Genomic DNA, 25,520 nt, shown 5'->3' on the forward strand with positions numbered 1-25,520 from the left:
TTCACAGTAAATTGTTAAATTTATGTCTATTGTTTACCCAAACTGATAATTGCATTATAATTCTAGAAGAATTCTTATTAATCCTTGTGTCTTTTAATTGGCTAAGTAAAATTTTTGTTTTTTGAACAAAAGAGACAAAAAATAGGGTGAAAGGATAAGGAAGAAAAAAACTAAAATTGATAGAAGAGAACATATGTTACATACATAAGTATGGTACATACATACATAACTGGAAAGGGTTATCTTATTTTCAGACTTCAAGTTTACTTTTTAAATAAAAGGTTCTTTTTCCAAAAGAATTCTGAAGCATTTGCTTATGTGTTAAAAGTAAGTTAGGCTTTAAAGTAAGTAAAAGGTTAAAAGTAAGGCTTTCAGAAGCAAACTTGATGGATTAGGCCTGGCCCATTCCTCAACGCCATTAGAAGTGACTTTCAGTTCATATTTCTCTCTTCGTTAAAGAAAAAAAAATCAACTTTTGGTAAACTTTGATCCTGCTTAAAATATGTTTTTTTAGGTGGAAAAATGAGTTTGAGCTAAGAACTGTTCACTCTGTAATTCTTTCTTAAGAGGTATTATTCTTCAGTGTTTGCAGAATTATGACTAGAGTGATATCAAATTGTACAGTTCTACTCCAGCAGCATGTAAAATTAAATGCCACAGGCTGGATTTCACCTAGGAGGCCAAGTTCAGTACTCTTAGTTTTCATGTTCACTTGTTTGGGAGTGTTGACCTAGAACACATAATTCTCCAGCAAAAATATGCGATTATTCGGGACCAGCAGAATATTGTACTTCAGGGTCTGAAATGATGGCGAGCCACGTGCAAGTCTGCACACAGCAAGGCAAGGAGAACTCTGTTATAGAAGGAAAAAGGAAGTTAGGAGGGCTAGAGTAAACAAAGGCTTTTCATTACCTGACTTGTTGCCAGGAGTGAAGAGAAGCCTTCCTTCACACCGCGGGGCTCTGCTGTTGTCTCAGGGTGTGAGAGCTCCCCCTTCTGGTCTGCTGACTGTTAAATTGAGGCTTCTGTTTATTAATATTTTACACTGGCCATGTCTAAGTGGCCTCATAAAGCCTCCTCTAGCGCAGTGGTTGTGTGATTCATAAAGATTGAAAGTCTACTAAGTCTCTTGTAATATAGTCCTTGAGAGTATCAATTGTAGATTTCATCATAAATTTAAAATTTATAATTTTGATCTGCTTTTTTATTTGGATAAAAGTCATATCTGGGAGTCATATCTCCTTTTTTATTATATGTATATAATATATAATGTGCCTATATGTGTTTTTTTTAGAGTAAAATTGAAATACTCTGATGTACAAACTGCCAGCGATGTTGCCATTCCAGAGGATTTCTCAGACTTTTCTCTTGCAAAAACAATTAGCAAAATTGAAGGGCAACTGGAAGAAGAAGGCTTACCTGATTATATAGATGATGGTATTTTTTGTGGTGTTAGTGAAGACATTGGAACAGGTAGGTTGTTTTTTGTTTATTTTTATCCTTATATCACAATTATTTAGAAAATGTAGTGATGTCTTGCATTTGTTTAATGAAATAAAATTGGTTTTGAGTCAATAATTGTTGAAAATGGATGATGGGTGACTAGGGTTTCATTGAACTCATCTCACTACTGTTGTAGATGTTTGATGTTTTCCATTATAAAAAGTAAAATTAAAAAGAACTATCTGGGGAGTTCCCTTGTGGTCCAGTGGTTAGGACTTGGTGCTTTTACTGACATGGCCTTGGGTTCAATCCCAGGTCGGGGAACTAAGATCCCACAAGCCATGTGGTGTGGCTAAAAAAAAAAAAAAGAGAGAGAGAGAGAGAGAAAAGAAAAGAAAAAAAAAAAGAACTCTCTGGTATTGGTTTCATTGACCACTTTTCAAATAAGTTAAATGCCCCATAGCTTAACATTAAAACATTGAAATAAATTTTTAAAAACCATATTTCTTTGAATTCCTTCCATTTAATGTTACTGAATTCTCTTTATTGTGTGTTAAATCAACACGTGTTAAAGGATAAATGAATTATTGATGTAGCATCAGGTAAAATAATTTTCTAATGAATATTATTTTCTTTCTTATAAATTCATTCTCTGCATACCGCTAGAAAAATAATACTTAGTCTAGATCATCAGAAACATGTTAGTTACCAGTAGTGCCTCTAAAATTGTTGAATTTATGAGGAGCCACCTATGCTATTATAAATTTTAAAAAAGACAGTTGAGTGTATATGAACAGTTAATGCTGAACTATAATTAATTGTAGGTTCAGACAAACTGCTTTAGCCTCTCTGTAATAGCAATTGCTTCACTTGAAAATGAAGCAGTTTGTATTAAATGATCATGAAGTTTACCCTTAAAATTCTCTGATTCTGTGAAAATCACAACGATTTACATGTATAATGATCATTGTGCTACATGCTAGTTAGTCATAAACGCAGATTAATTCATTTATGCACTTATTACGTTTACTGACCTATCCAAGCTTTCTGGGGCTAATTGTTAGGAATGAAGGTAAGTGAAGCAAAGAGTTAACCTTCATGCCTCTGTTAAGATACCTTCAGGGATGCAATGGTCAGATGTTGGCTGTTCCTCAGTTTACAGTCACCCATAGCCTTGTTAACAAAGGTCCTCCTCCCAGTATGGGAACCAGCACAGACTACCTTAAATTACTGCTTTTTTTCTTATTGCTGAATGACCTCTTTGCATCCCTGTCTTCCCTTTTCAGAATCTTTGGCCAAGGTGTCTCCCCTTTTAGGGGAGTTTTCACTTATTCCACATGATTGCCTAGAATGGCTGGGTTATGTGTGGGAGGAAACAATAAAAAAGTAGTTTAGGAGCACAGACTGTTTTATAAGACTAAAGTTGGAGTAGGATGGTTGGGGAGGTTAATGCTGTGGACCAACAGAGACAGAGCACTCAAATCCTTGATGATACTACCGGGGTTACAGTTGGGGAGAAAAAGAGATGCGAAAAGTCATGCTCTCCCATTGCTTCTTCCTTCTTTCCCCCTAGAGACCAACTACTGCAAACTTCACACTTTTAAGTTTATCATTTCCCTTCTGTCCTCTGCTAACCTGGAGTTACATGAGAACCTAGAAGGAGAGTTGAGGCTGGAAGAAGCTAGGTGGGGTTAGAGCCAACCATTGTTCATTGGCTCCATGTAACACAGGGGACTTCATAAGAAGAGCTTTGAAACAGGAAGTATGTGTGGAGATTTATTGTGCTCTGTGGAATTTGTCCTAATAACTTTCAGAGGCTATTCAGAGTGTTTACTCAAGATAAGTCCCATGAGGGCAAACCTTGTCTTATAATATCTGTATTATGCCTGGAACATAGTAGAGACTTGATGTATATCTTTTTTTTTTAATTTATTTATTTTTGGCTGCGTTCACTCTTTGCCTCTGGGCACGGGCTTTCTCTAGTTGCGGCGAGTGGGGGCTACTCTTCATTGCAGTGTGCGGGCTTCTCATTGCGGTGGCTTCTCTCGTGGAGCACGGACTCTAGGCACGTGGCCTTCAGTAGTTGTGGCATGTGGGCTCAGGAGTTGTGGTTTGCAGGCTCTAGAGCACTGGCTCAATAGTTGTGGCGCACGGGCTTAGTTGCTCCACGGCATGTGGGATCTTCCCAGACCAGGGCTTGAACCCATGTACCCTGCATTGGCAGGCGGATTCTTAACCACTGTGCCACCAGGGAAGTCCTGATGTATATCTTTTTAATTAATGATTGAATGAATTATGAGTGAGTTCTAAGTTCAGTTTTTACTTTATTTACTTTTATAGGCCTAAAACCCTCAGAGATTTACTGATATTATGGAATAAAGAACTTTTGATAGCAATACCAAAGGTAGATGTTCGTGAGGGGTTTGTGGGAGAAAGCTTCGGTAGTAAGGTATTAGTGCGTTTTTTTGCTTCTCAGACACGTCACTACATTTTAACATCTGTGAAATTGGGATGTGTATTACAGTCAGTGGCAGTTTATAATTACAATGGCTGGGATTGAAGTTGAGTTTTGCTAGACCTGTGTTTGCTTCTGCCAAACACCTGGGGGCATTACCGATCTGAGACCACTTTAAGTTCTGTTTGAGGTGTTTCGAACCACCTGGGTAAGTATGAATTCAGTCTGCAAACTTATGTGAGTACTTGGCTTGTGGTTCCGATTCTCAGGAAAAATTTTTGTTTTTTTCCTCTTTCTTTACTTGGTTCCAGTTTAACAGTTCCTTTCTATTGGATGGATTTTTCATTTACCTCTATATTAGGGGTATGTAGTGTCTTGAGTGTTCCCAAACAGGGATCTCCTATTAGAGAGACTATTAGACTCCCCATCTTGAGCCTTTTTTTCCCTCATAAAATAATAGTCTGTCTTACAATTGATGGCATCTTAGATTCCGTGAAAGACAATAAATATTATTATTAAATTGACACAGAAGCACAGATCAGATTTCTGAAGGCCAAACTCCATGTTATGCAGGAGGAATTGGATAATGTTGTATGTGAATGCAATAAAAAGGTAAGTTTTTAAAACCTTTCAGAATAAATGCTGTAATATTCAAAGTCATTTTAGGAGCAGTTTTCAATTTTATTTTAAAAATAGCTTCATTGAAGTATAATTCACAGTTAACTTTTAAATTCAGAAATTTAAATACTGAACTTTATTCTGAGATGTTGAATTTCCACAGAGCTGAAGAATTTTAAATACTTACCAGCAATTAGAATGCTGTGTATTAGACTTACAAGTGTAAGCTATTAAGTGCAAATAAAACATCTGTCTTCCATTTTGAGGATGAAAATAGAATGTAACTCGTTTTTCTTAGTGAAATCGGTGTAAATATCTCACCAAAGATCATATGAAGCTCCTTTATGTTTTCTGGTTTATGTTTCGATACCAAATCATGTATGTTTTTCCATATAATCTACAATTTCATAACTATAGGAGGATGAAATTCAGGATTTAAAGTCTCAACTGAAAAATTCTGAAGGAGATTGTATGAGACAGCAGCGGACCATTAATTTGCAACAGTCTCAAACAGAAAAGTATAAAACTCTTTTTGAAGAAGCAAGCAAGAAATGTGATGGATTACAGCAACAGTTGTCTTCAGTAGAAAGGGTAATAATTTTGCTATTTTTTCCTAATCTCATGCCAAAGATGCACAGAAACATGTAAGTTGCATGTTTGCATAGATACCACTTTTCATTGTTTAGTTATTTTGTTAGTGTATACTAAAAACTCTTCCCCCATTATTAGGAGAGTATTTTTTAACAGCTTTATTGAGATATAATTCACAAACATCTCACCCTTTATACAATTTGGTAGCTTTTAGTGTATTCACAGAGTTGTGCAACCATCACCACTCTCAAGTTTAGAATATTCTCATCACCCAAAAAGTCACCCCATACCCTTTAGCCTCAGTACCTCTACCCTCTTCCCCTAATCTCCTCCAGCCCTAGGCAACTTCTCATTTATTTTCTGTCTTGATAGATTTGCCTATTCTGGACATTTCTGGATATGTAGAATCATACAGTATGTGATACTTAGTAACCAACATTTTTCACTTTAAGTATTGTTTTTAGGGTTCATCAACATTGTAGCGTGCATCAGCACTCCATTGCTTTTTATAGAGTAAAATTCTTTTTTATAGAGTATATGGATGTAATACATTTTATTTATCTGTTTATCAGTTGATGGACATTTGGGTTGTTTCTACTTTTGGGCTGTTTTGGATAATGCTGCTGTGAACATCCATGTACAAGTTTTTGTGTAGATATATGTTTTTGTTTTTCTTGGGTATATACCTAGGAGTAGAATTGGTAAATTATAACCTTACATTTAACCTTTGAGGAACTGCAGGCTGTTTTCCAAACCAGCTATACCATTTTTACATTTCTACCAGCAGTATATAAGGGTTCCAATTTCTCCACATCCTACCAACACACGTTAGATTGGTGGTACCAATCCCCTGTGGATACTGAGGGATGACTCTATACAGTTCCATTATGAATTTTGACAAATGCATAGTCACATAGCCATCACCATAATTGAGATACAGAACACTTCCATCGTACCAAAAAATTTCTCTGTGAATTTAGTCAAGTCCTCTCCCTACTCCCAACCTCACGCAACCACTGATCTGTTTTTGATTCTTATATTTTGGCCTTTTCCAGAATGTCATATAAATAGAATTACATAGTAGCTTCCTGAGTCCGATTACTTAGCATAATGCATTTGCGATTCATCCATGTTGTAGTCTTCCTTTTTATTGTTGCCTGTAACATTGAATGGGTATTCCACATTTTGTTGACCTTCTCATCTGGAAAGAAAAATTAATTACAGTATCTAATACTCTAAGCCTGTGCTGTCAAAAATGGTAGCCACTCACATGTGTCTATTCCAACTTGTGACGTGCTGTAAATCAACATCAAATTTTGAAGATTACATACAAAAAACAATGCAAAATCTCATTAATATTTTAATGGTTACATGTTGAAATGATAATATTTTGGATATACTGGGATAAATGAAATATAGTAATAAAATTTATTTTGCGTATTTCTTCTTAAAGTGACTGCTAGGAAATTTAAAATTACGTACATAGTTTGTACTATGTTTCTATTGCTCTAAGAAATAAAGGCAAGTAAGTGGTCTAAGAAAAAACAAGCTGTTATATCTGGGAAACAACTGTTTTAATTTGTCATCTTACCATTTGTCATCATCCATCCAAGCTGTGGTCATGTCACTGCTCTAGTCCACATAACTTTCCTGCATCTTTGATTCTTTTCTTGTTCTTAGCTCTTATACCCAATCCTGTGTTGTCTTTCTTCTAAATGTTCTCATTCATCTCTTCTTTTCAATTCGCATTGCCACTTCTTGTTTCAGGCTATTAATATCTTACTTCTGAATCCTTCTCACTAGTTATTTTATGTCCTTTCTCTTTTTCTTATCCATTGTATTTTGTACCCTGTCAAAAGATTAATATTCTCAAAGGACCACATTGATTATAACTCTACTTTCATTTGGGCAGAAAAGGAACTAACATTTTTTGAGTGTTACCTGCCAGGTAAAACACATTTTACAAAAGGGAAACTGAGTCTGAGAGGATAAGCAAATTGCCTAAGGTCAAACAGGAATGGCAGAGCAGGGTTCAAACTCTGTTTATCTGACTCTAAATCACGTAGACTCTTTCTCCAACTCCCCAGAATTAAATAGACTTAAACACACAGCTGTTCTAAAATCTCGTTATTTAGAATTAATATTTGAAACTTTTAGTTCACAGTGAATGTACTAGGGCATTATGATACATTGGCTAGCTGAAGATTTTTATGAAAATTTGCACTGGCTCTGAGCTTCTCAGCTTGAATTCCTATCTACCTACCAGCCAGAGAGGCATAACATAACTCTCCTGGATTATGTGAAACTCAAGATTGAATCTTTCTTGCTAATTCATTTTTTATATCTCTAGAAACAAATCTAGTGTACAGTTCACAGAAATGCAAAACAGAGCTTAATAGCTGCTTCTGTAAACCTGCAAAAACCAACTATTAAAACATTGTTATGTATATTAACTTATTTTAGCTGCTGATTCTAACAGATGGAGTCATTTTTAAAATATAAAAACAGAGGGCTTCCCTGGTGGCGCAGTGGTTGAGAGTCCGCCTGCCGATGTAGGGGACACTGGTTCGTGCCCCAGTCTGGGAAGATCCCACGTGCCACGGAGCGGCTAGGCCCGTGAGCAGCTTTGGATTTTATTTTTCTCTCACTCCCCCAAATTTCCTTTGTGTCTCTACCCCATAAATCCCCAGTGTCTAATCATAGCCCCAGGCGGCCACTGATTTGCATTCTTTTACTACAGATTTATTTTCCTTGTTATAAAATTTCATATAGATGGATTCCTAAGTATGTACTTCTTTGCATCTGTCTTCTTCAGCATAATGTTGTTGACGTTCATCAGTGTTGTTGCTTGTTTTGTGATTCATTCCCTTGTATTGCTGAGTGGTATTTATGGATTTACACATTTCATGTATTCACCAGTTGATGGGAATTTGAGTTTTTTCCAGCTTTGGACTATAAAAAATAAAGCCACTATGAATTTTCATGTACAAGTTTTTGTGTAGATACATGTTTTTGTGTAGACACATTCAGTATCATTCATGATGTTGATTAAATACCTAGTAGTAGAACTTCTGAGTATCATGTTTAACTTTTTAAGAAACTGTCAAACTATGTTCTAAAGTGATTGTACCATTTTTCATTCCCAATAGCAATGTATGAGAGTTCCAGTTAGTCTATATCCTCACTTAACACTTGATATTGTCAGTCTTTTTAGTATTAGCCACTCTAAAGGGGTAGAAGTAGTATCTCAGTATAGGCTTATTTGTATTTCCCTGATAACTGTTGATCTCGAGCATGTTTTCATATGCTTATTGGCTGTTCATATATCTTCTTTTGTTAAGTGTATGTTCAAATTTTTTGCCCAATTTAAAAACATTGGGTTGTAGTAAGAGTTCTTTATGCTTCCTTATATAGTTTCTTTGCTAGAAAGAATATGTATTGTGAATAGTTTCTCCCAATCTGGATTGGCTTTTAAATTTTCTTAAGTGTCTTTCGAAACCACAGTGTGTGGTTTTGTGCTTTTTTCATCCTATTTGAGAAGTCTTTGCCCATGAATTTTATTAGTGTATATAAGTCTATTTGGATTTTCCATAACTTTTTGAGTCAGTTTTGGTAATTTGTTTTTCAAGAAATTTTTCCAACTCATCTAAGTAGTCAAATTTATTGGCATAAATTTGAACATAATATTCATGTATTATATTTTTATTTATATTTTTAATATCTGTGATAATGACCCCATTTCAGTCTTGATGTTAATAATTTGTCTCTTCTCTGTTTTATTCTTAATCAGTCTAGTTACATATTTATCAATTTCATTGAACTTTTCAATGATTCAGCATTTGACTTTGTTAGTTTTTCTGTACTGTTTGTCAGTTTTCTGTTTATTGATTTCTAACCTTATCTTTAGCATTTCCTTCATACTTATTTGGGCTTAATTTGCTCTTATTTTTCAGGATTCTTAAAGCAGAAGTTTAGATAATTGATTTTCTACTTCTTTTCTCACATAAGCATTTAAAGCTATAAATTTTCTTCTAAGTGCTGCTTTATCTGCATCCCACAAAATTTGAGACTCTTTTTATTTTCATTAAGTTCAAAGTATTTTCTAATTTCCTTCCTGATATTTTTCTTTTATTTAACATCTTTATTGGAGTATAATTGCTTTACACTGGTGTGTTAGTTTCTGCCATATAACAAAGTGAATCAGTTATATGTATACATATATCCCCATATCCACTCCCTCTTGCATCTCCCTCCCACCCCCCCATCCCACCCCTCTAGGTGGTCACAAAGCACGGAGCTGATCTCCCTGTGCTATGCAGCTGCTTCCCACTAGCTATCTCTTTTACATTTGGTAGTGTATATATGTCAGTGCTACTCTCACATGTCGTCCCAGCTTACACTTCCCCCTCCCTGTGTCCCCAAGTCCATTCTCTAAGTCAGCATCTTTATTTCTGTCCTGCCCCTAGGTTCATCAGGACCTTTTTTTTTTTTATATTCCATATATACGTGTTAGCATACGGTTACTTCACTCTGTATGACAGACTCTAGGTCCATCCACCTCACTACAAATAACTCAATTTCGTTTCTTTTTGTGGCTGAGTAATATTCTATTGTATATATGTGCCACATCTTTATCCATTCATCTGTTGATGGACACTTAGGTTGCTTCCATGTCCTGGCTATCGTAAATAGTGCTGCAATGAACATTGTGGTACATGAACTCTTTTTGAATTATGGTTTTCTCAGGGTATATGTCCAGTAGTGGGATTGCTGGGTCATATGGTAGTTCTGTTTTTAGTTTTTAAGGAACCTCCATACTGTTCTCCATAGTGGCTGTATCAATTTACATTCCCACCAACAGTGCAAGAGTGTTCCCTTTTCTCCACACCTCTCCAGCATTTATTGTTTGTAGATTTTTTTTCTTTGTAGATTTTTTTGATGATGGCCATTCTGACTGATGTAAGGTGATACCTCACTGTAGTTTTGATTTGCATTTCTCTAATGATTAGTGATGTTGAGCATTCTTTCATGTGTTTGTTGGCAATCTGTATATCTTCTTTGGAGAAATGTCTATTTAGGTCTTCTGCCCATTTTTGGATTGGGTTGTTTGTTTTTTTGATATTGAGCTGCATGAGCTGCTTGCAAATTCTGGAGATTAATACTTCGTCAGTTGCTTCATTTGCAAATTTTTTCTCCCCTGTGTCTTTTCATCTCGTTTATGGTGAAACACTATTTTTAAAAAGCTCTGATAATACTCTTTGTTCCACAGTCTACTTTGTCTAACATTAGTGTAGTAATTGCAGTTTTGTTCTCTGTTTGTGTTAGATTATAATTATTATACTCTTTTTTTAAAATTAATTTTTAGTGGATTATAGTTGATTTACAATGTTGTGTTAGTTTCTGCTGTACAGCAAAGTGAATCAGTTATACATATACATAAATCCATTCTTTTTTAGATTCTATTCCATATAGGTCATTACAAAGTATTGAGTAGAGTTCTCTGGGCTATATGGTAGGTTTTTCTTACCTATTTTATATATATTAGTGTGTATATGTCAATCCCAATCTCCCAGTTTATCCATCCTGCCCCCTCTCCCCCTTGATAACCATAAGTTTGTTTTCTACATCTCTGACTCTATTTCTGTTTTGTAAATAGGTTCATTTGTACCATTATTTTAGATTCCATATGTAAGTGATATCATATGATATTTGTCTTTCTCTGTCTGACTTACTTCACTCAGTATGAAAATCTCTAGGTCCATCCATGTTGCTGCAAATGGCATTATTTTGTTCTTTCTTATGGCTGAGTAATATTTCATTGTATATGTATATTACATCTTCTTTATCCATTCCTCCTTCAACAGACAGTTAGCCATGTCCTGGCTGCTGTAAATGGTGCTGCAGTGAACATTGGGGTACATGTATATCTTTTCAAATTATGGTTTTCTCTGGATATATGCTCAAGAGTGGGATTGCTAGATCATATGGTAGCTCTATTTTTAATTTTTTAAGGAACCTCCATACTGTTCTCCATAGTGGATGTACTAATTTACCTTCCCACCAACTGTGTAGGAGGGTTCCCTTTTCAGCATACCCTCCCCAGCATTTATTTTTGTACATTTTTTGTTGATGGCCATACTGAGTGATGTGAAGTGATACCTCACTGTATTTTTGATTTGTATTTCTCTACTAATTAGTGATGTTGAGCATCTTTTCATGTACCTCTTGGCCATCTGTATGTCTTCCTTGGTGAAATGTCTGTTTATAGCTGTCCATTTTCTGATTGGGTTGTTTGTTTTTTTGATAATAAGCTGCATGGGCTGTTTGTTTATTTTGGAGATTAATCTCTTGTCCATCACTTCATTTGCATCCATTTTCTCCCATTCTGTGGGTTGTCTTTTCATTTTTTTTTTATGGTTTCCTTTGCTGTGCAAAAGCTTTTTTTTTTTTTTTTTTTTTTGTGGTATGTGGGCCTCTCACCGTTGTGGCCTCTCCCATTGCAGAGCACAGGCTCCGGATGCGCAGGCTCAGAGGCCATGGCTCACAGGCCCAGCCACCCCGTGGCATGTGGGATCTTCCCGGACCAGGGCACAAACCTGTGTCCCCTGCATCGGCAGGCAGACTCTCAACCACTGCGCCGCCAGGGAAGCCCCTGTGCAAAAGCTTTTAATTTTAATTAGGTCTCATTTGTTTATTTTTGGTTTTATTTTCATTACTCTAGGAGGTGAATCAAAAAAGATCTTGCTATGATTTATGTCAAAGAGTGTTCTTCCTATGTTTTCCTCTAAGAGTTTTATGGTATCTAGTCTTACACTTAGATCTTTAATCCATTTTGAGTTTATTTTTGTGTATGGTGTTAGAGAATGTTCTAATTTCATTCTTTAACATGTAGCTGTCCAGTTTTCCCAGCACCACTTATTGAAGAGACTGTCTTTTGTCCATTGTATATTGTTGCCTCCTTTGTTATAGTTTAGGAGACCATAGGTGCATGAGTTTATCTCTGGACTTTCTATCACAACCCCAACAAAGAGAGAGCCCGTGCTTCCCCACAGCTCCAGCAGGAGTCTTGAGGTTGATTCCCATTAGTTTGTCCCCAAACCAATTACTTTAGCTTTGCAGACTCAGCACTGGACAAGCTTTGGTCGGGTGTTGAGCTCTGGACATGGGAACAGAGGTGGGTGGGAAATGAAGTCCATCCCTCCTAGTCACACGGACTGAGCGTGGCTAAGGGTTGGGTCCCCAAAGAAGAAAAGAGGATCTATTATCTATAAAAACAACCTTTCCTGAACCTACCATTCTTAGGAAGAAACTAGAACTTGGTCTCTTGGTACAACTCAGACCAGGTAAATGCAGGTGAAAGTATCCAACCCAGAGCGAATCATTCACCCATAATTGGAGACATCAGTCTGCAGGCTCACTCGCTTATCTCCATCATGCCATGGATAAACGATACTTTTGTGCACTGACCTTGATTTGTTGGACAAGTTCCCCCAACCTGTTGCTCAACCCCAGGGTGCTGCTTAGGCTAACCCTCTCCATGGGGTGTTCCCAGGAACACAACAATGGTCCCTTGATCTATATTCCTGTTTTTTTTGCTAGTACCATACTGTTTTGATTAGTGTGGCTTTGTAGTATAGTCTCAAGTGAGGGAGCCTGTTTCCTACAGCCCCGTTTTCCTTTTTCAACATTGCTTTGGCGTTCGGTGTCTTTTGTGTTTCCATACAAATTGTAAAATTATTTGTTCTAATTCTGTAAAAAATGCTCTGTAAAGAATCAATGACAATGTTGATTCTTCCAATCCAAGAACATGGTATATCTCTCCATCTGTTTGTATCATCTTTAATTTCTTTCATCAGTATCTTACAGTTTTCGGAGTACAGGTCTTTTGCCTCCTTAGGTAGGTTTATTCCTAGGTATTTTATTCTTTTGGATGCCATGGTAAATGGGATATTTTCTTTAATTTCTCTTTCTGATCTTTCATTTTTAGTGTATAGGAGTGCAAGAGATTTCTTCATATTAATTTTGTATCCTGCAACTTTACCGAATTCATTGATGAGCTCTGGTAGTTTTCTGGTAGTATCTTTAGGATTTTCTATGTATAGTATCGTGTCATCTGCAAACAGTGACAGTTTTACTTCTTCTTTTCCAATTTGAATTCCTTTTGTTTCTTCTTCTTCTCTGACTGCCGTGGCTAGGACTTCCAAAATTGGAATAAAAGTGGTTGAAAGTGGACATCCTTGTCTTGTTCCTGATCTTGTTGAATAAAAGTGGTGAGAGTGGGCATCCTTTTCTTTTTCCTGATCTTGGAGGAAATGCTTTCAGATTTTCACTGGTAAGAACGATGTTTGTGTGGATTTGTCATATACGGCCTTTATTATGTTGAGGTAGGTTCCCTCTGTGCCCACTTTCTAGAGAGTTTTTTATCATAAATGTGGGTTGAATTTTGTCAAAAGCTTTTTTTGCATCTATTGAGATGATCATATTGTTTTTATTCTTTAGTTTGTTAATGTGGTATATCTCATTGATTGATTTACATATGTTGACGAGTCCTTACATCCCTGGAATAAACCCCACTTGATCATGGTGTATGATCCTTTTAATGTGCTGTTGGATTCTGTTTGCTAGTATTTTGTTGAGGATTTTTGCATCTATGTTCATCAGTGATATTGGCCTGTAGTTTTCTTTCTTTGTGACATCCTTGTCTGGTTTTGGTATCAGGGTGATGGTAGCCTCGTAGAATGAGCTTGAGAATGTTTCTTCCTCTGCCGTTTTTTGGAAGAGTTTCAGAAGGATTGGTGTTAACTCTTCTCTAAATGTTTGATAGAGTTTGCCTGTGAAGCCATCTGGTCCTGGACTTTTGTTTGTTGGAAGATTTTTAATCACAGTTTCAATTTCAGTACTTGTGATTGATTTGTTTATATTTTCTATTTCTTCCAGGTTCAGTCTTGGAAGGTTGTTCTTGGAAGGTTGTACCTGCTAAGAATTTGTCCATTTCTTCTAGGTTGTCCATTTTATTGGCGTATAGTTGCTTGTAGTAGTCTCTTGTGATCCTTTGTATTTCTGTCATATCCATTGTAACTTCTTTTTTATTCTACTTTTTTTGATTTGGGTCCTCTCCCTTTTTTTCTTAATGAGTCTGGCTAAAGGTTTATCAATTTGGTTTATCTTCTCGAAGAACCAGCTTTTAGTTTCATTGATCTTTGCTATTGTTTTTTTTCCTTTCCATTTCATTGATTTCTGCTCTGATCTTTCTGATTTTCCTTTTACTAACTTTAGGTTTTGTTTGTTCTTCTTTCTCTAGTTGCTTTAGTTGGTTTATTTGAGATTTTTCTTGTTTCCTGAGGTAGGATTGTATTGTGATAAACTTCCCTCTTAGAACTGCTTTTGCTGTGTCCCATAGGTTTTGGATTGTTGTATTTTCGTTGTCATTGCCTCTAGATATTTTTTATTTCCTTTTTGATTTTTTCAGTGATCCATTGGTTGTTTAGTAACGTATTGTTTAGCATCCATGTGTTTGGGTTTTTTACAGTTTTTTTCCTCTAATTGATTTCTAATCTCAAAGCATTGTGTTCGGAAAAGATGCTTGATATGATTTTGGTTTTCTTAAATTTACCGAGGCTTGATTTGTGGCCCATGATGTGCTCTATCCTGGATAATGTTCCATGTGTACTTGAGAAGAAGTGTATTCTGCTGCTTTCGGATGGAATGACCTATAAATATCAATTAAATCTGTCTGGTCTAATGTGTCACTTAAGGCTTGTGTTTTCCTTATTAATTTTCTGTCTGGATGATCTGTCCACGTGTATAACTGGTGTGTTAAATTCCCCCACTGTGAATGTGTTACTGTCGATTTCCACTTCTAAGGCTGTTAGCATTTGCCTTGTATATTGATGTGTTCCTATGTTGAATGCATAGATATTTACAATTGTTATATCTTCTTCCTGGATTGATCCTTTGGTCATTATGTAGTGTCCTTCCTTGTCTCTTGTAACAGTCTTTAAATTAAAGTCTATTTTGTCTCATATGAGTATTGCTACTTCAGCTTTCTTTTGATTTCCATTTGCTTGGAATATCTTTTTTCCATCCCCTTACTTTCAGTCTGTATGTTTCCCTAGAGTTGAAGTGGGTCTCTTATAGATAGCATGTTTATGGGTCTTGTTTTTTTATGTATTCAGCTAGTCTGTGTCTTTTGTTTGGAGCATTTAATCCATTTACATTTAAGGTAATTATCAATATATATGTTCCTATTGCCAGTTTCTTAATTGTTGTGGGTTTTTTTGTTTTTTTGTGTGTTTTTTTTGCGGTACGCGGGCCTCTCACTGTTGTGGCCTCTCCCGTTGCGGAGCACAAGCTCCAGACATGCAGGCTCATTGGCCATGGCTCACAGGCCTAGCCACTCCGCGGCATGTGGGATCTTCCCGGACTGGGGCATGAACCCATGTCCCCTGCGTCGGCAGGCAGACTCTCAGCCACTGTGCCACCAGGGAAGCCCTGTGGGTTTGTTTTTGTAGCTCTTTTTTTCTTCCCTTCCTCTTTTGTTCTTTTCTCTTGTGGTTTGATGACCATCTTTAGTGTTGTGTTTACGTTTCTGTTCCTTTTTTTGTGTGTGCATCTATTGTAGTTTTGGGTTTGCTGTTCCCATGAGGTTTTGATATAGCAGTCTATATATGTATAAGGTTGTTTTAAGTTGCTGGTCTCTTTCCTCCCTAGAGAAGTTCCTTTAGCATTTATTGTAAAGCTGGTTTGGTGGTGCTAAATTCTCTTAGCTTTTGCTTGTCTGTAAAGCTTTTGATTTCTCTGTCGAATCTGAATGAGAACCTTGCTGGGTAGTGTATTCTTGGTTGTAGGTTTTTCCCTTTCATTGCTTTAAGTATATCGTGCCACTCTCTTCAGACCTGCACAGTTTCTGCTGAAAAATCAGTTGTTATCTTATGGGGATTCTCTTGTATGTTAAATGTTGCTTTTCTCTTGTTACTTTCAGTATTTTTTCTTTGTTTTTAATTTTTGTCAGTTTGATTAATATGAGTCTCAGCATGTTCCTCCTTGGGTTCATCTTGTATGTGATTATCTGCACTTCCTGGAGTTGAATGATTGTTTACATTCTCATGTTAGGGAAGTTTCAGCTATAATATCTTCAGATATTTTCTCAGACCCTTTTTCTTTCTCTTCTCCTTCTGGGATCCTATAATGCAAATATTGGTGCATTTAATATTGTCCCAGAGGTCTCTGATACTGTCCTCATTTCTTTTCATTCTTTTTTCTTTGTTCTGTGGCAGTGATTTCCACCGTTCTGTCTTCCAGGTCACTTATTCATTCTTCTTCCTCAATTATTCTCCTATTGATTCCTTCTAGTGTATTTTTTATTTCAGTTATCGTATTGTTCATCTCTGTTTGTTGTTTAACTCTTCTAGCTCTTTGTTAAACATTTCTTGTATATTTTTGATCTGTGCCTCCATTCTTTTTCCGAGATTTTGGATCATCCTTACTATCATTACTCTGAATTCTTTTTCAGGTAGATTGCCTGTCTCCTCTTCATTTAGTTGTTCTTGTGGGTTGTTATCTTGTTCCTTCGTTTGCAACATATTTCCCTGTCCTTTCATTTTCTAACTTTTTATGTATGGGATCTCCTTTCCACAGGCTGCAGGATCATAGTTCTGCTTGCTTTTGGTGTCTGTCCCCTGGTGGGTGAGGTTGGCCCAGGGGCTCGTGCAAGCTTCCTGGTGGGAGGGACTGGTGCCTGCCGTTTGATGGGTGGAGCTGGGTGGGTCTTTTCTCTCGTGTGCAGGGCTGTGTCAAGGGGTGTGTTTTGAGGTGGCTGTGAGCTCAGTACGACTTTAGGCAGCCTTTCTTCTGATGGGTGGGGCTGTGTTCCTATCTTGATGGTTGTTTGGCCTGAGGCTTCCCAGCACTGGAGCCTGCAGGTTGTGGGGTAGGGCTGGGTCATGGTGCCAAAACGTGGACCTTCAGGAGAGCTCACTCTGATCAGTATCCCTGTGGCTTCTGCTGCCAGTGTCCTTGCTGTCACAGTGAGCTATAGTTGACCTTTGCCCCTCCAGGAGACCCTCAAAGACCCCTAGCTAGGTGTAGCCATGTTTCTTTGGAGATACTGCTTTATGCTGGGTCCCAGTGCACGTGAGACCTTGTGTGCACCCTCCAAGAGTGGAATCTCTTTTTCCTCCAGCCCTGTGGAGCTCCTGCACTCAAGCACTGCTGGCGTTGAAGCCTAAATGCTCTGGGCGGTTCTTCTGGCAAATGCCAGACCGTCAGACTATCTTGTAGGGCCATTTTATATGGGAACATCCCTGTGTAGCCTGCGTGGTTTAATATTTTTTGGTGTGAGGGCTGTTTATGGATGTCCGCCACCTCTTTCCTCGCTGTATGTTGGCCATTGTCCCCTTTATAGGAGGTGTGACTGATGTTGTGGTGACCAGAGCCTGCACTGGATATTGAGCAGAGCCTGCCCTTTGCTCTGTGGTTGTCACTGCTGTGTCAGAAGTGGGGTCTGCTCCAAAGTTGTTGGATTAGAGACCCCAGATCTGTTTCTTAGCTGTGTTTCTGGTCTGTGGTGTGAGGTTGGAGGGATTGGAGCACTCAAATTGGGAGGGAAGCCACTGATTATTCCTCCTCTGGAGCTGTTCACCTGTGGTGTGCTCTGTTATGTCACCTTTCACCTGTTGTTCAAGCTGTCATATTACAGTGTTTTTGGTGCTGCTCTCAGCTCCACCTTAACTGTGGGTATGCCGGCAGTTGGCCTGGTGTCTCTCAGACGTTGTTTCCACCAGACCACCAGTGTAGATCCACTGAAGTCAGGTCCCAGGTTTGCAGTAATCATGGATCTGGACCCTCTGTGGGTGTTATGGGGGCAACTCAGACTCTGGCCTGGCCCAAGCCCCATGTGTATGTGCCTGCATAGTCTACAGCAGCTAAAGGTAGACCTGTCTTGGCTGCGGGAGCACTCATCCATTTAGATGTTCCGTAGCCACTGAGTTTACAAAGTCAATGGCAGTGGTGTCAATTTATGGTTTGCCCAGCTGTGGGAAGAGATTTCAGCTTTTCTTCCTTAGTTGCATGGCCCCTGGGGCTCAGCTGTGGTTTCAGCCCCACCTCTGCATGTGGGCCACCCACAGGGGTCTGTTTCCGAGGCTGCCCCGGAGTACATGAGTCCACCCTGGTGAGGAGGGGCATGGAGGTGGTGGCAGCCAGGGTCCCTGGAGCCCTGGTGGGGACAGGCACACAGGGGATCCAGCGGCTGCGGTCTCAAGAGAGCCAGCCCCAGCGGGGGCCCTTCCTAGTGCATGGGGAGGCAGGGGCTGGCACGTGGGGAGAGAGGCTGCAAATGGCCCCGCCCCTTGTGTGTCACTCAACAGTGGCTCTTCGCTTCTGTGGCGGTCTGCACTTCTTCCACAAGCATTCCCAGTTGTGGACTTCGTCACTCCTGTCCTCTCAGGCTGCCTCCTCGCAGTCAACAGCAGTCCTCTCCCCAAGTTTGCTTTTCAAACCCCACATCCCGGCACCCAACCCCTGTCCAAACCAGTGGACACATGTCTCAGGCAGGGCTTGCAGGGCTGTGGCATGGACCCTCTGTGTAGGTCTCACTCTGTCCTGCCTGCCACAGATCGGTTGCTGTGCTCTCCTGTGATAGCCCCCAAGTCTCCCCTTCTGTCCCATCTGATCTCCTCGCCAGTGAGGGGGCTTCCCTGGAAGTGATAACCTCTCCTTTCCTTCAGCACCCCCCATCTCGGACGCAGGTCATGTCCCACTTCCTCTCCTCTTCCTTTTCTCTTCTTTCTTTCATCCTACCTAGTTATGTGGGGATCTTTCTTGTCCTTTTAGGTGTCTGAGCTCTTCTGCTAGTGTTCGCATCTGGTGCTCTGTGAGAATCATTCCATTTGTAAATGTATTCTTGATGCCTTTGTGGGGAGAGATGAACTCCACGTCTTCTTACTCCTCCACCATCTTGACTCTCTTTTGTCATCTTTTTACTTTTAATCTGTCTCTGTACTGAAAATGGGTTTGTTATAGAACCCATATAATTGGTTTTTGCTTCTCTATCCACTTTGACAGTCTCTGTCTCTTACTGGAATGTTCAGTCCATTTACATTAATGCAGTTTTTGATGTTTGGCTTTAAACCTACTGTCTTCCTATTTGTTTTCTATTTTTCCCAACTGTTAACTTTGTTACTTTTTCCTCCTTTGAATTGAATATTTTTTAGTATTCCATTTTTTCCCTCCACTATTAGCTGTATCTAGTCTTAGATTTAAGGTTTACAATATACATATTTAACATATCACAGTCTACCTTCAAATCATGTTATACTATTTCATGTATAATATAACACTCTCATACTCCATCTGCTTCGTTTGTGGTCATACCTTTATTTTTAAAGGTCATACATCACACAATATTTTTTTCTTTAAACAGTTATATTTTAAAGAGATGAAGATATTTGCCATTTCTTGTATTCTTCATTCTTTAGATCTGTTTTCCATACTTCTGCTTGATATACCTACCCTCTCAATTTTTGTGGTACCAGTTTGCTAGTCACTAATTCTCTGTTTTTGTTTCTCTGATAAAGAGTATTTTCCTTGCTTAAGAAAACCTTTTTATTTTGAAATGACTATCAATTCACATGAAGTTGCAAAAATAGTACCTCTAGGGCTTCCCTGGTGGCGCAGTGGTTGAGAGTCCGCCTGCTGATGCAGGGGATGCGGGTTCGTGCCCCGGTCCGGGAAGATCCCACATGCCGCGGAGCGGTTGGGCCCGTGAGCCATGGCCGCTGAGCCTGCGCATCCGGAGCCTGTGCTCCGCAACGGGAGAGGCCACAACAGTGAGAGGCCTGCATACCGCAAAAAAAAAAAACATAGTACCTCTAGAGAGGTCCTGTGTATCCTTCAGTTTCCCTCAAAGGTAACATCTAACATAACTATAGTCTAGTATTAAAACCAGGAAACTGACATTGGTACAATCCACAGACATTATTCAGATTTCACCAGTTTTGTATGCACTCATGTGTTTTTGAGTCCTTTAATTTTTGAAGGGTATTTTTCACTAGGTATAGAATTGTCAATTGACTGTTTTTGTGTTTTGTTTTCTTTTGTTAGTTTAAAGATGTCCTCCCTTTGTCTTCCGTGTTGTATAGTTTCTGACTAAAAGTCCACATAATTCTTCTCTTTCTACTTTGGTACGTAATGTGTCTTTTTTCTCTGCTTTTAAGACATTCTCTTTGTTAGTGGTTTTCAGCAATTTCATAATTATGTGCTTTCTCAGTTTTGTGTGGGGAGTGTATTTAGTCTGCCTGAAGTTTGTTGAGCTTTTTGAATCTGTGGGTTTATTGTTTGCATCAAATTTGGAAAGTTTTGGTCATTATTTCTTCAAACATTTTTCCTGTACTCCCTATTTCCCTCCCCCACCTGAGAGTCCAATTATACTTCTGTTAGACTACTTGATATTTTCACATTGATAATATCCATGATATTAGGTTACTGATGAGCTGTTTTCAGCCTTTTTTCTTATGTTCTTTATTTGGATAGATTCTATTGCTATGTCTTCAGTAGGTTACTGATCTTTTCTTTGTAGTGTCTAGTATGCCCCTATTCTTAAGCAGAGAGATGTTCATTTTGATATATTATACATCTATAGAAGTTCCATTTGATTCTCCCTTATAACTTCAGCTTATTTTCTCATTATATTAATGTTTTGCTTTAATCACTTATGTATAATTAAAATAGCTGTTTTGACAGCCTTGTTCACTGTACCCATTATATTTCTCATTTATGGGTTTGTTTCTATTGACTGATTCTTTTTCTCCTGGATATCGGTTACATTTTCCTGCTTCTTGGCTTGGTTAGTGATTTTTTACCAGATGCTAGACACTGAATATTGTATTGTTGAGCGTTTCTCTTTAGTGTGCTTTTTGAAGACAGTGTTGAATTTTGACAGGTAGTTATTTGCCAGTTTAATCACTTTGAGACCTGTTTTTAAGTTTTGCTAGAGTGTGTCTAGAGCAGCCTTCAGGAATAGTTCAGCTCTACCCTTAAGTCCTCCCCTAAAGAGACCTTTCAGGATCTCCACCGAATGTCCCTGATGATCACTGAGGATTGTCATTCTGGGTGATTAGACCTCAGATGTCTTCCTGCCCTGTGTGAGCTATGGGAATTGTTCTATTTACAGCTCCCTAATTGTGCTTTATCTGGCCTTCTTGAATTTTCATGTATTTAGGTGTAGCCTAATAGACTGAAGGGATTTCCTGTGTAGATTCGTGAAGCTCTCTCCTAGTGTAGTTCCTCCTTACTTGAACCTTCACACAAATTCCCAGCTGCCTGTCTCCTCCAGCTGTGTTCTGTTTCCTCAACTCAGTGGACCTCTGGGCTCTGTTTGTATTTTCTCTTCCCTGTAGCCTCATTGTGGATATTGCCTCCCAGAAGAATGCTGGGGTGATTGTAGGACTTGTTCTGATTTTCCCTTTTCTCAGGAGTCACAACCCTACTGTTTTCCAGTATTTCTAAACAGTTATTAAACATATCTTAATCATTTTTTCTAGTTGTTTACAGTGCATTTTTGTGTTACATGTTTATTATTTCTTCATGGCCGGAAGACTTAATCTCACTTTTGTTTTGTTTTTTTGGTTAAGTTAAAGTTATTGGTCACTCCACAAGTTTCTCTGACCACGGATTTGTCATATTAACACTCATCTTAACATCAGTAACTCACCTTTTTAAAAAAAATGTCTGCCCTCTTGTTATCTTGTTCCAGGTAAAATTGATCTCTGTGTCATTTCATAAAGCTGCTTTGTTCTTTTCTGCTTTCATAGTAAAAACTCTTCAAAAGCATTTTCTCACCTTCTTCATTTCCTTATATTGTAAAGAAAGCTTTTTTCATTTTTGCCTGTATTTATCCTGCAAAATCATGATATGAATGTACCTTATCTTTGTTTAGTATTGCATATCTATCATATACATATAAGAGTTGTATATTCTCATTTTTATATATTTTATTACATAGCTCTACCCCTTCCCCCATATTCTTTATTTCCTTCTTTTCCAGCTTAGGTTCCATGGTGCACAACTTAATTATCCATTGAATATATTCTTAATTTCCCTGCCAGTGTAGTGCGTGGCAAAACCCAACCTAATTTCCCCCATACTGCTTGTCTATATGGCTGGACAAAAATACACAACCAAGAGGATTGGTCCTACTTTAACTTATTTACAAATATCAAGTGTAATGCTATTTTCCTCTCCTACTCTCTGAGAAGGTAGTCCCCTCTCCCACTTTCAGGGTTGATTATTAAACAGGTTATTTTTTCTCCTCATGTTTCCAATACCTCTTCCAACATTACCATTCTCAGTTCACAACTTCCCCCTCTTTTACTAAGAAAACAGTAAATTTTACATCAGTCTCTTGGCCTTTGTACGCATCTACTCTTCTTTCCCCCTCATTACCATGGATTACTATCTCTTCTGTCTAAAGCTGATCACCTCACTGTGCACTGGATCCTATAGTCTGTCTTACTCAAGGACTTTGCTCCTACAATTATCCTGTTTTCCATTCTCTTGCAAAAATCACATTTACTCTATCTATGAAATTACTTGCATTAGCATACAGACATGCCATAGGATCTCCAATATATATATTTTAAAACTTCCATAGATCTCATATGTACCTCTTGCCCTGTATCATTACTCTCCTTTATAGCAAAGCTTCTTAAAATAGTTGTCTCTACTCAATTTTTCTATTCCTCATTTGCCATTCTCTTGAAACTACAACAGTTAGGCTTCTATCTCTACTCTGCCTCTGAAACCATTCTTAACAAGGTCACTAGTAAGCCACATTGCCAGTTCTAGTCAGTTATTATTCCTCATAGTAATTTATATGTCAGCAACATTTGACATAGTTGATTTCTCCCTCCTTGAAACACTTGATTTGGCTTCTGGAGCATCACACTCGTAATTTTCTTCCTTGTTTTCCTGACCTTTCTATGTTGGAGTGTCCAAGGCTCAGTCCTTGGCTCTGTGCTGTCTACATCCAATTCTGAGATGCACTCATTCATTTCCATGGCTTTACGTACCATCTATATGTTGATCACTCTCACATTTCTACTTCTTGCTCGGATCTTTCTTTGAGCTCCAGACTCTTATTAACATCTTGCTTCCCACTTGATATCAGTACTTGGTATGTTAAACATCCTATGTCCTAAAGAGGGAGCTCTTGCTTCCCTGCTCTCTGCAGACCTTCTCCTTTTCTCCCTCTCAGTAAAAACATTGAGTTATTTAGGCCAAAATCCAAGAGTCATCTTGATCCTTCTCTTTCCTCACACCATCATCCAATCCATCAACGAGTCCTGCCAATTCTGTCTTCAAAATACTTGGAATTAACTACTTCTCAAAAACTCATTACTCCCACCCAAGCCCAAGCTACTGTGTTTCACTTACACTATTCTAATGACCTCCTAGATTTCCTACACTCAGTAGCAATACCACAGTAGCTAGAGTACAGTTGACCCTTGAACAGCCTGGGGTCTAGGGGCGCCGATCCTCTGAACAATCTAAAATCCCCATATAATTTATAGTCGGCCCTGTGTATCCCCAGTTCCTATGTACCCGTGGTTCCACATCCGCAGATTCAACCAACTGTGGATCGTGTATTACTGTAGTATTTACTATTGAAAAATTTCTGTGTGTAAGTGGACCCACATAGTTGAAACCCATGTTGGCTCAACTGCAATCCTTAAAAAAACTTAGGATAACACACACACACACACACAAACACACACACATTGACTAAAAACCCTCCAGACTTCCCATGTCATTCAGAATAAAATCCAAACTATGAAGCAGGGTTTACAAGGTCCACCTAAGGTCACCCTGGGTGTTTCTGCAATCTCGAGACCTAACACTGCCTGTGTCACTGAGCTGAAGCCACACTGACCATGTAGGTGATCTTTGAATATATTAAATGCATTCCAGCCTCAGGGTCTTTGTCTTCTTTGTTCCTCCAGATCTATACATGAATCATTCCCTCATTTGGAAGCCTTTCCCTAACCACTGTATTTTAAATAATTATGTCCCTCCCCATTGCTCTGTCCTCTTTTTTTTCCTTCTTCCTTGTTTTTAGAGGGGTTGGTGGTGCTTCACTGCACGGCTTGTGGGATCTTAGTTCCCTGACTAGGGATTGAACCAAGCCCAGCAGTGGAAGCACGGAGTCCTAACCACTGGACCGCCAGGGAATTCCCTACTCAGTTCTCTTACCCTTTCTTTTTCTTCATAGCCCTTCTCACTGTCAGATGTTACATACGAGTGTGTATGTATTTATGTGTTTATCATCTGTCTCTTCCTCTAGAGTGCAAGCTTTACTAGAGGAGAATTTTGGTTAATTGTCATGTGCCCATCACGTAGAATAGTACCTGGCAACGTAGTAAGTGCTCAATAAATGTGTTGAATAAGTAAAACCTATTAGGCATAGATATTACTACTCCCAATTTCAGATGTAGAAACTGAATCTACCACAGCTGGCAGGTTTTCTGATTCCAAGTTTATTGCTTTTTGAACCTCAGCCACTTGTTTCTAGAACCTTATCTGATCGTTTATTTGTCCTCATCTGATTTCTCCTCATCAGAAATACTATGGTTGTTTTCGTTACTCTTTAAGCATTTGCTACATTTGTTTTGTACTGTTACTGATGCATACCTCTTTCTCGCACTATCCCAGTACCTTATGAATGCTTTAAAAATTATGGGAGAATCACAAATTATTTCTCCTTAGATCTCTTAGTATTTGAGTTTTAAACTTAGACTTGATTTTCTTTAAGCTATCCAGCTTTTTCTTTTAAAACTAATGTGAAATTCAAGATTTGAGATTTTTCATAAAAATTTTCTCTAGCAACCTGTAAACTTCTTAATTTGGGAGGTAATAATAGATTTGCTTTAGGAGAGAGTTTTCATCCTAAAACTACTCAATATTGGTATCTTGTCTGCACTTTGTAAAAAGTACTTAAGTATGATTGAAAACAGAAGTGTTTTCAAGTCTTTGTTAAGATTATCCCTTTCTTAATGGATTTTCTCGCATAGGAAAATTTTATTTCCTACTTTACTATTCTTCTGACTATCCTTTTTCTTTTTCACTTTTCCCAAGAAGTGGGGCAGTATTGATTCAGCAGTAGGGGAACATCATGTGGTAAAGAAAGGTTTTCTTTTTTCTCTGAAGTAGGTTACAGAGCCACTAGCAGGAAAGAGAAGGGCAAAGATTCATTTCCATATTCTTATGAGAAGAGGCTGAAATGAGGCAGCAAGAATTGTGCCTTGGTAGCTAATGAGAGTCTCTGCCTTTTCCGCGTGAACAGTGAGAGAAATCAGGCTGCTCTTAGTGTAGCTACCACCCACAAAGCTGTGAAGAAGGCTGGTGAGAGCAGATGGTA

The 25,520-nt window shown here is 38.3% G+C and overlaps 1 protein-coding gene across 3 annotated transcripts in view; it reads left to right on the forward strand.

Moving 5' to 3' along the window:
* Positions 1-25,520, forward strand: part of TEX9 (testis expressed 9) — a 204,531-nt gene that overhangs the window by 150,291 nt on the left and 28,720 nt on the right. For all 3 annotated transcript variants that reach the window (XM_024767807.1, XM_024767804.1, XM_024767806.1), the window contains 3 exons: positions 1,295-1,473; positions 4,428-4,510; positions 4,934-5,107. In XM_024767807.1, the coding sequence (XP_024623575.1) occupies positions 1,295-1,473; positions 4,428-4,510; positions 4,934-5,107 (436 nt within the window). The remainder of the gene's footprint in view (positions 1-1,294; positions 1,474-4,427; positions 4,511-4,933; positions 5,108-25,520) is intronic.

This window comes from Neophocaena asiaeorientalis, unplaced genomic scaffold (genome assembly GCF_003031525.2).
Source record: "Neophocaena asiaeorientalis asiaeorientalis breed wild unplaced genomic scaffold, Neophocaena_asiaeorientalis_V1.1 scaffold71, whole genome shotgun sequence".
Taxonomy (NCBI): domain Eukaryota; kingdom Metazoa; phylum Chordata; class Mammalia; order Artiodactyla; family Phocoenidae; genus Neophocaena; species Neophocaena asiaeorientalis.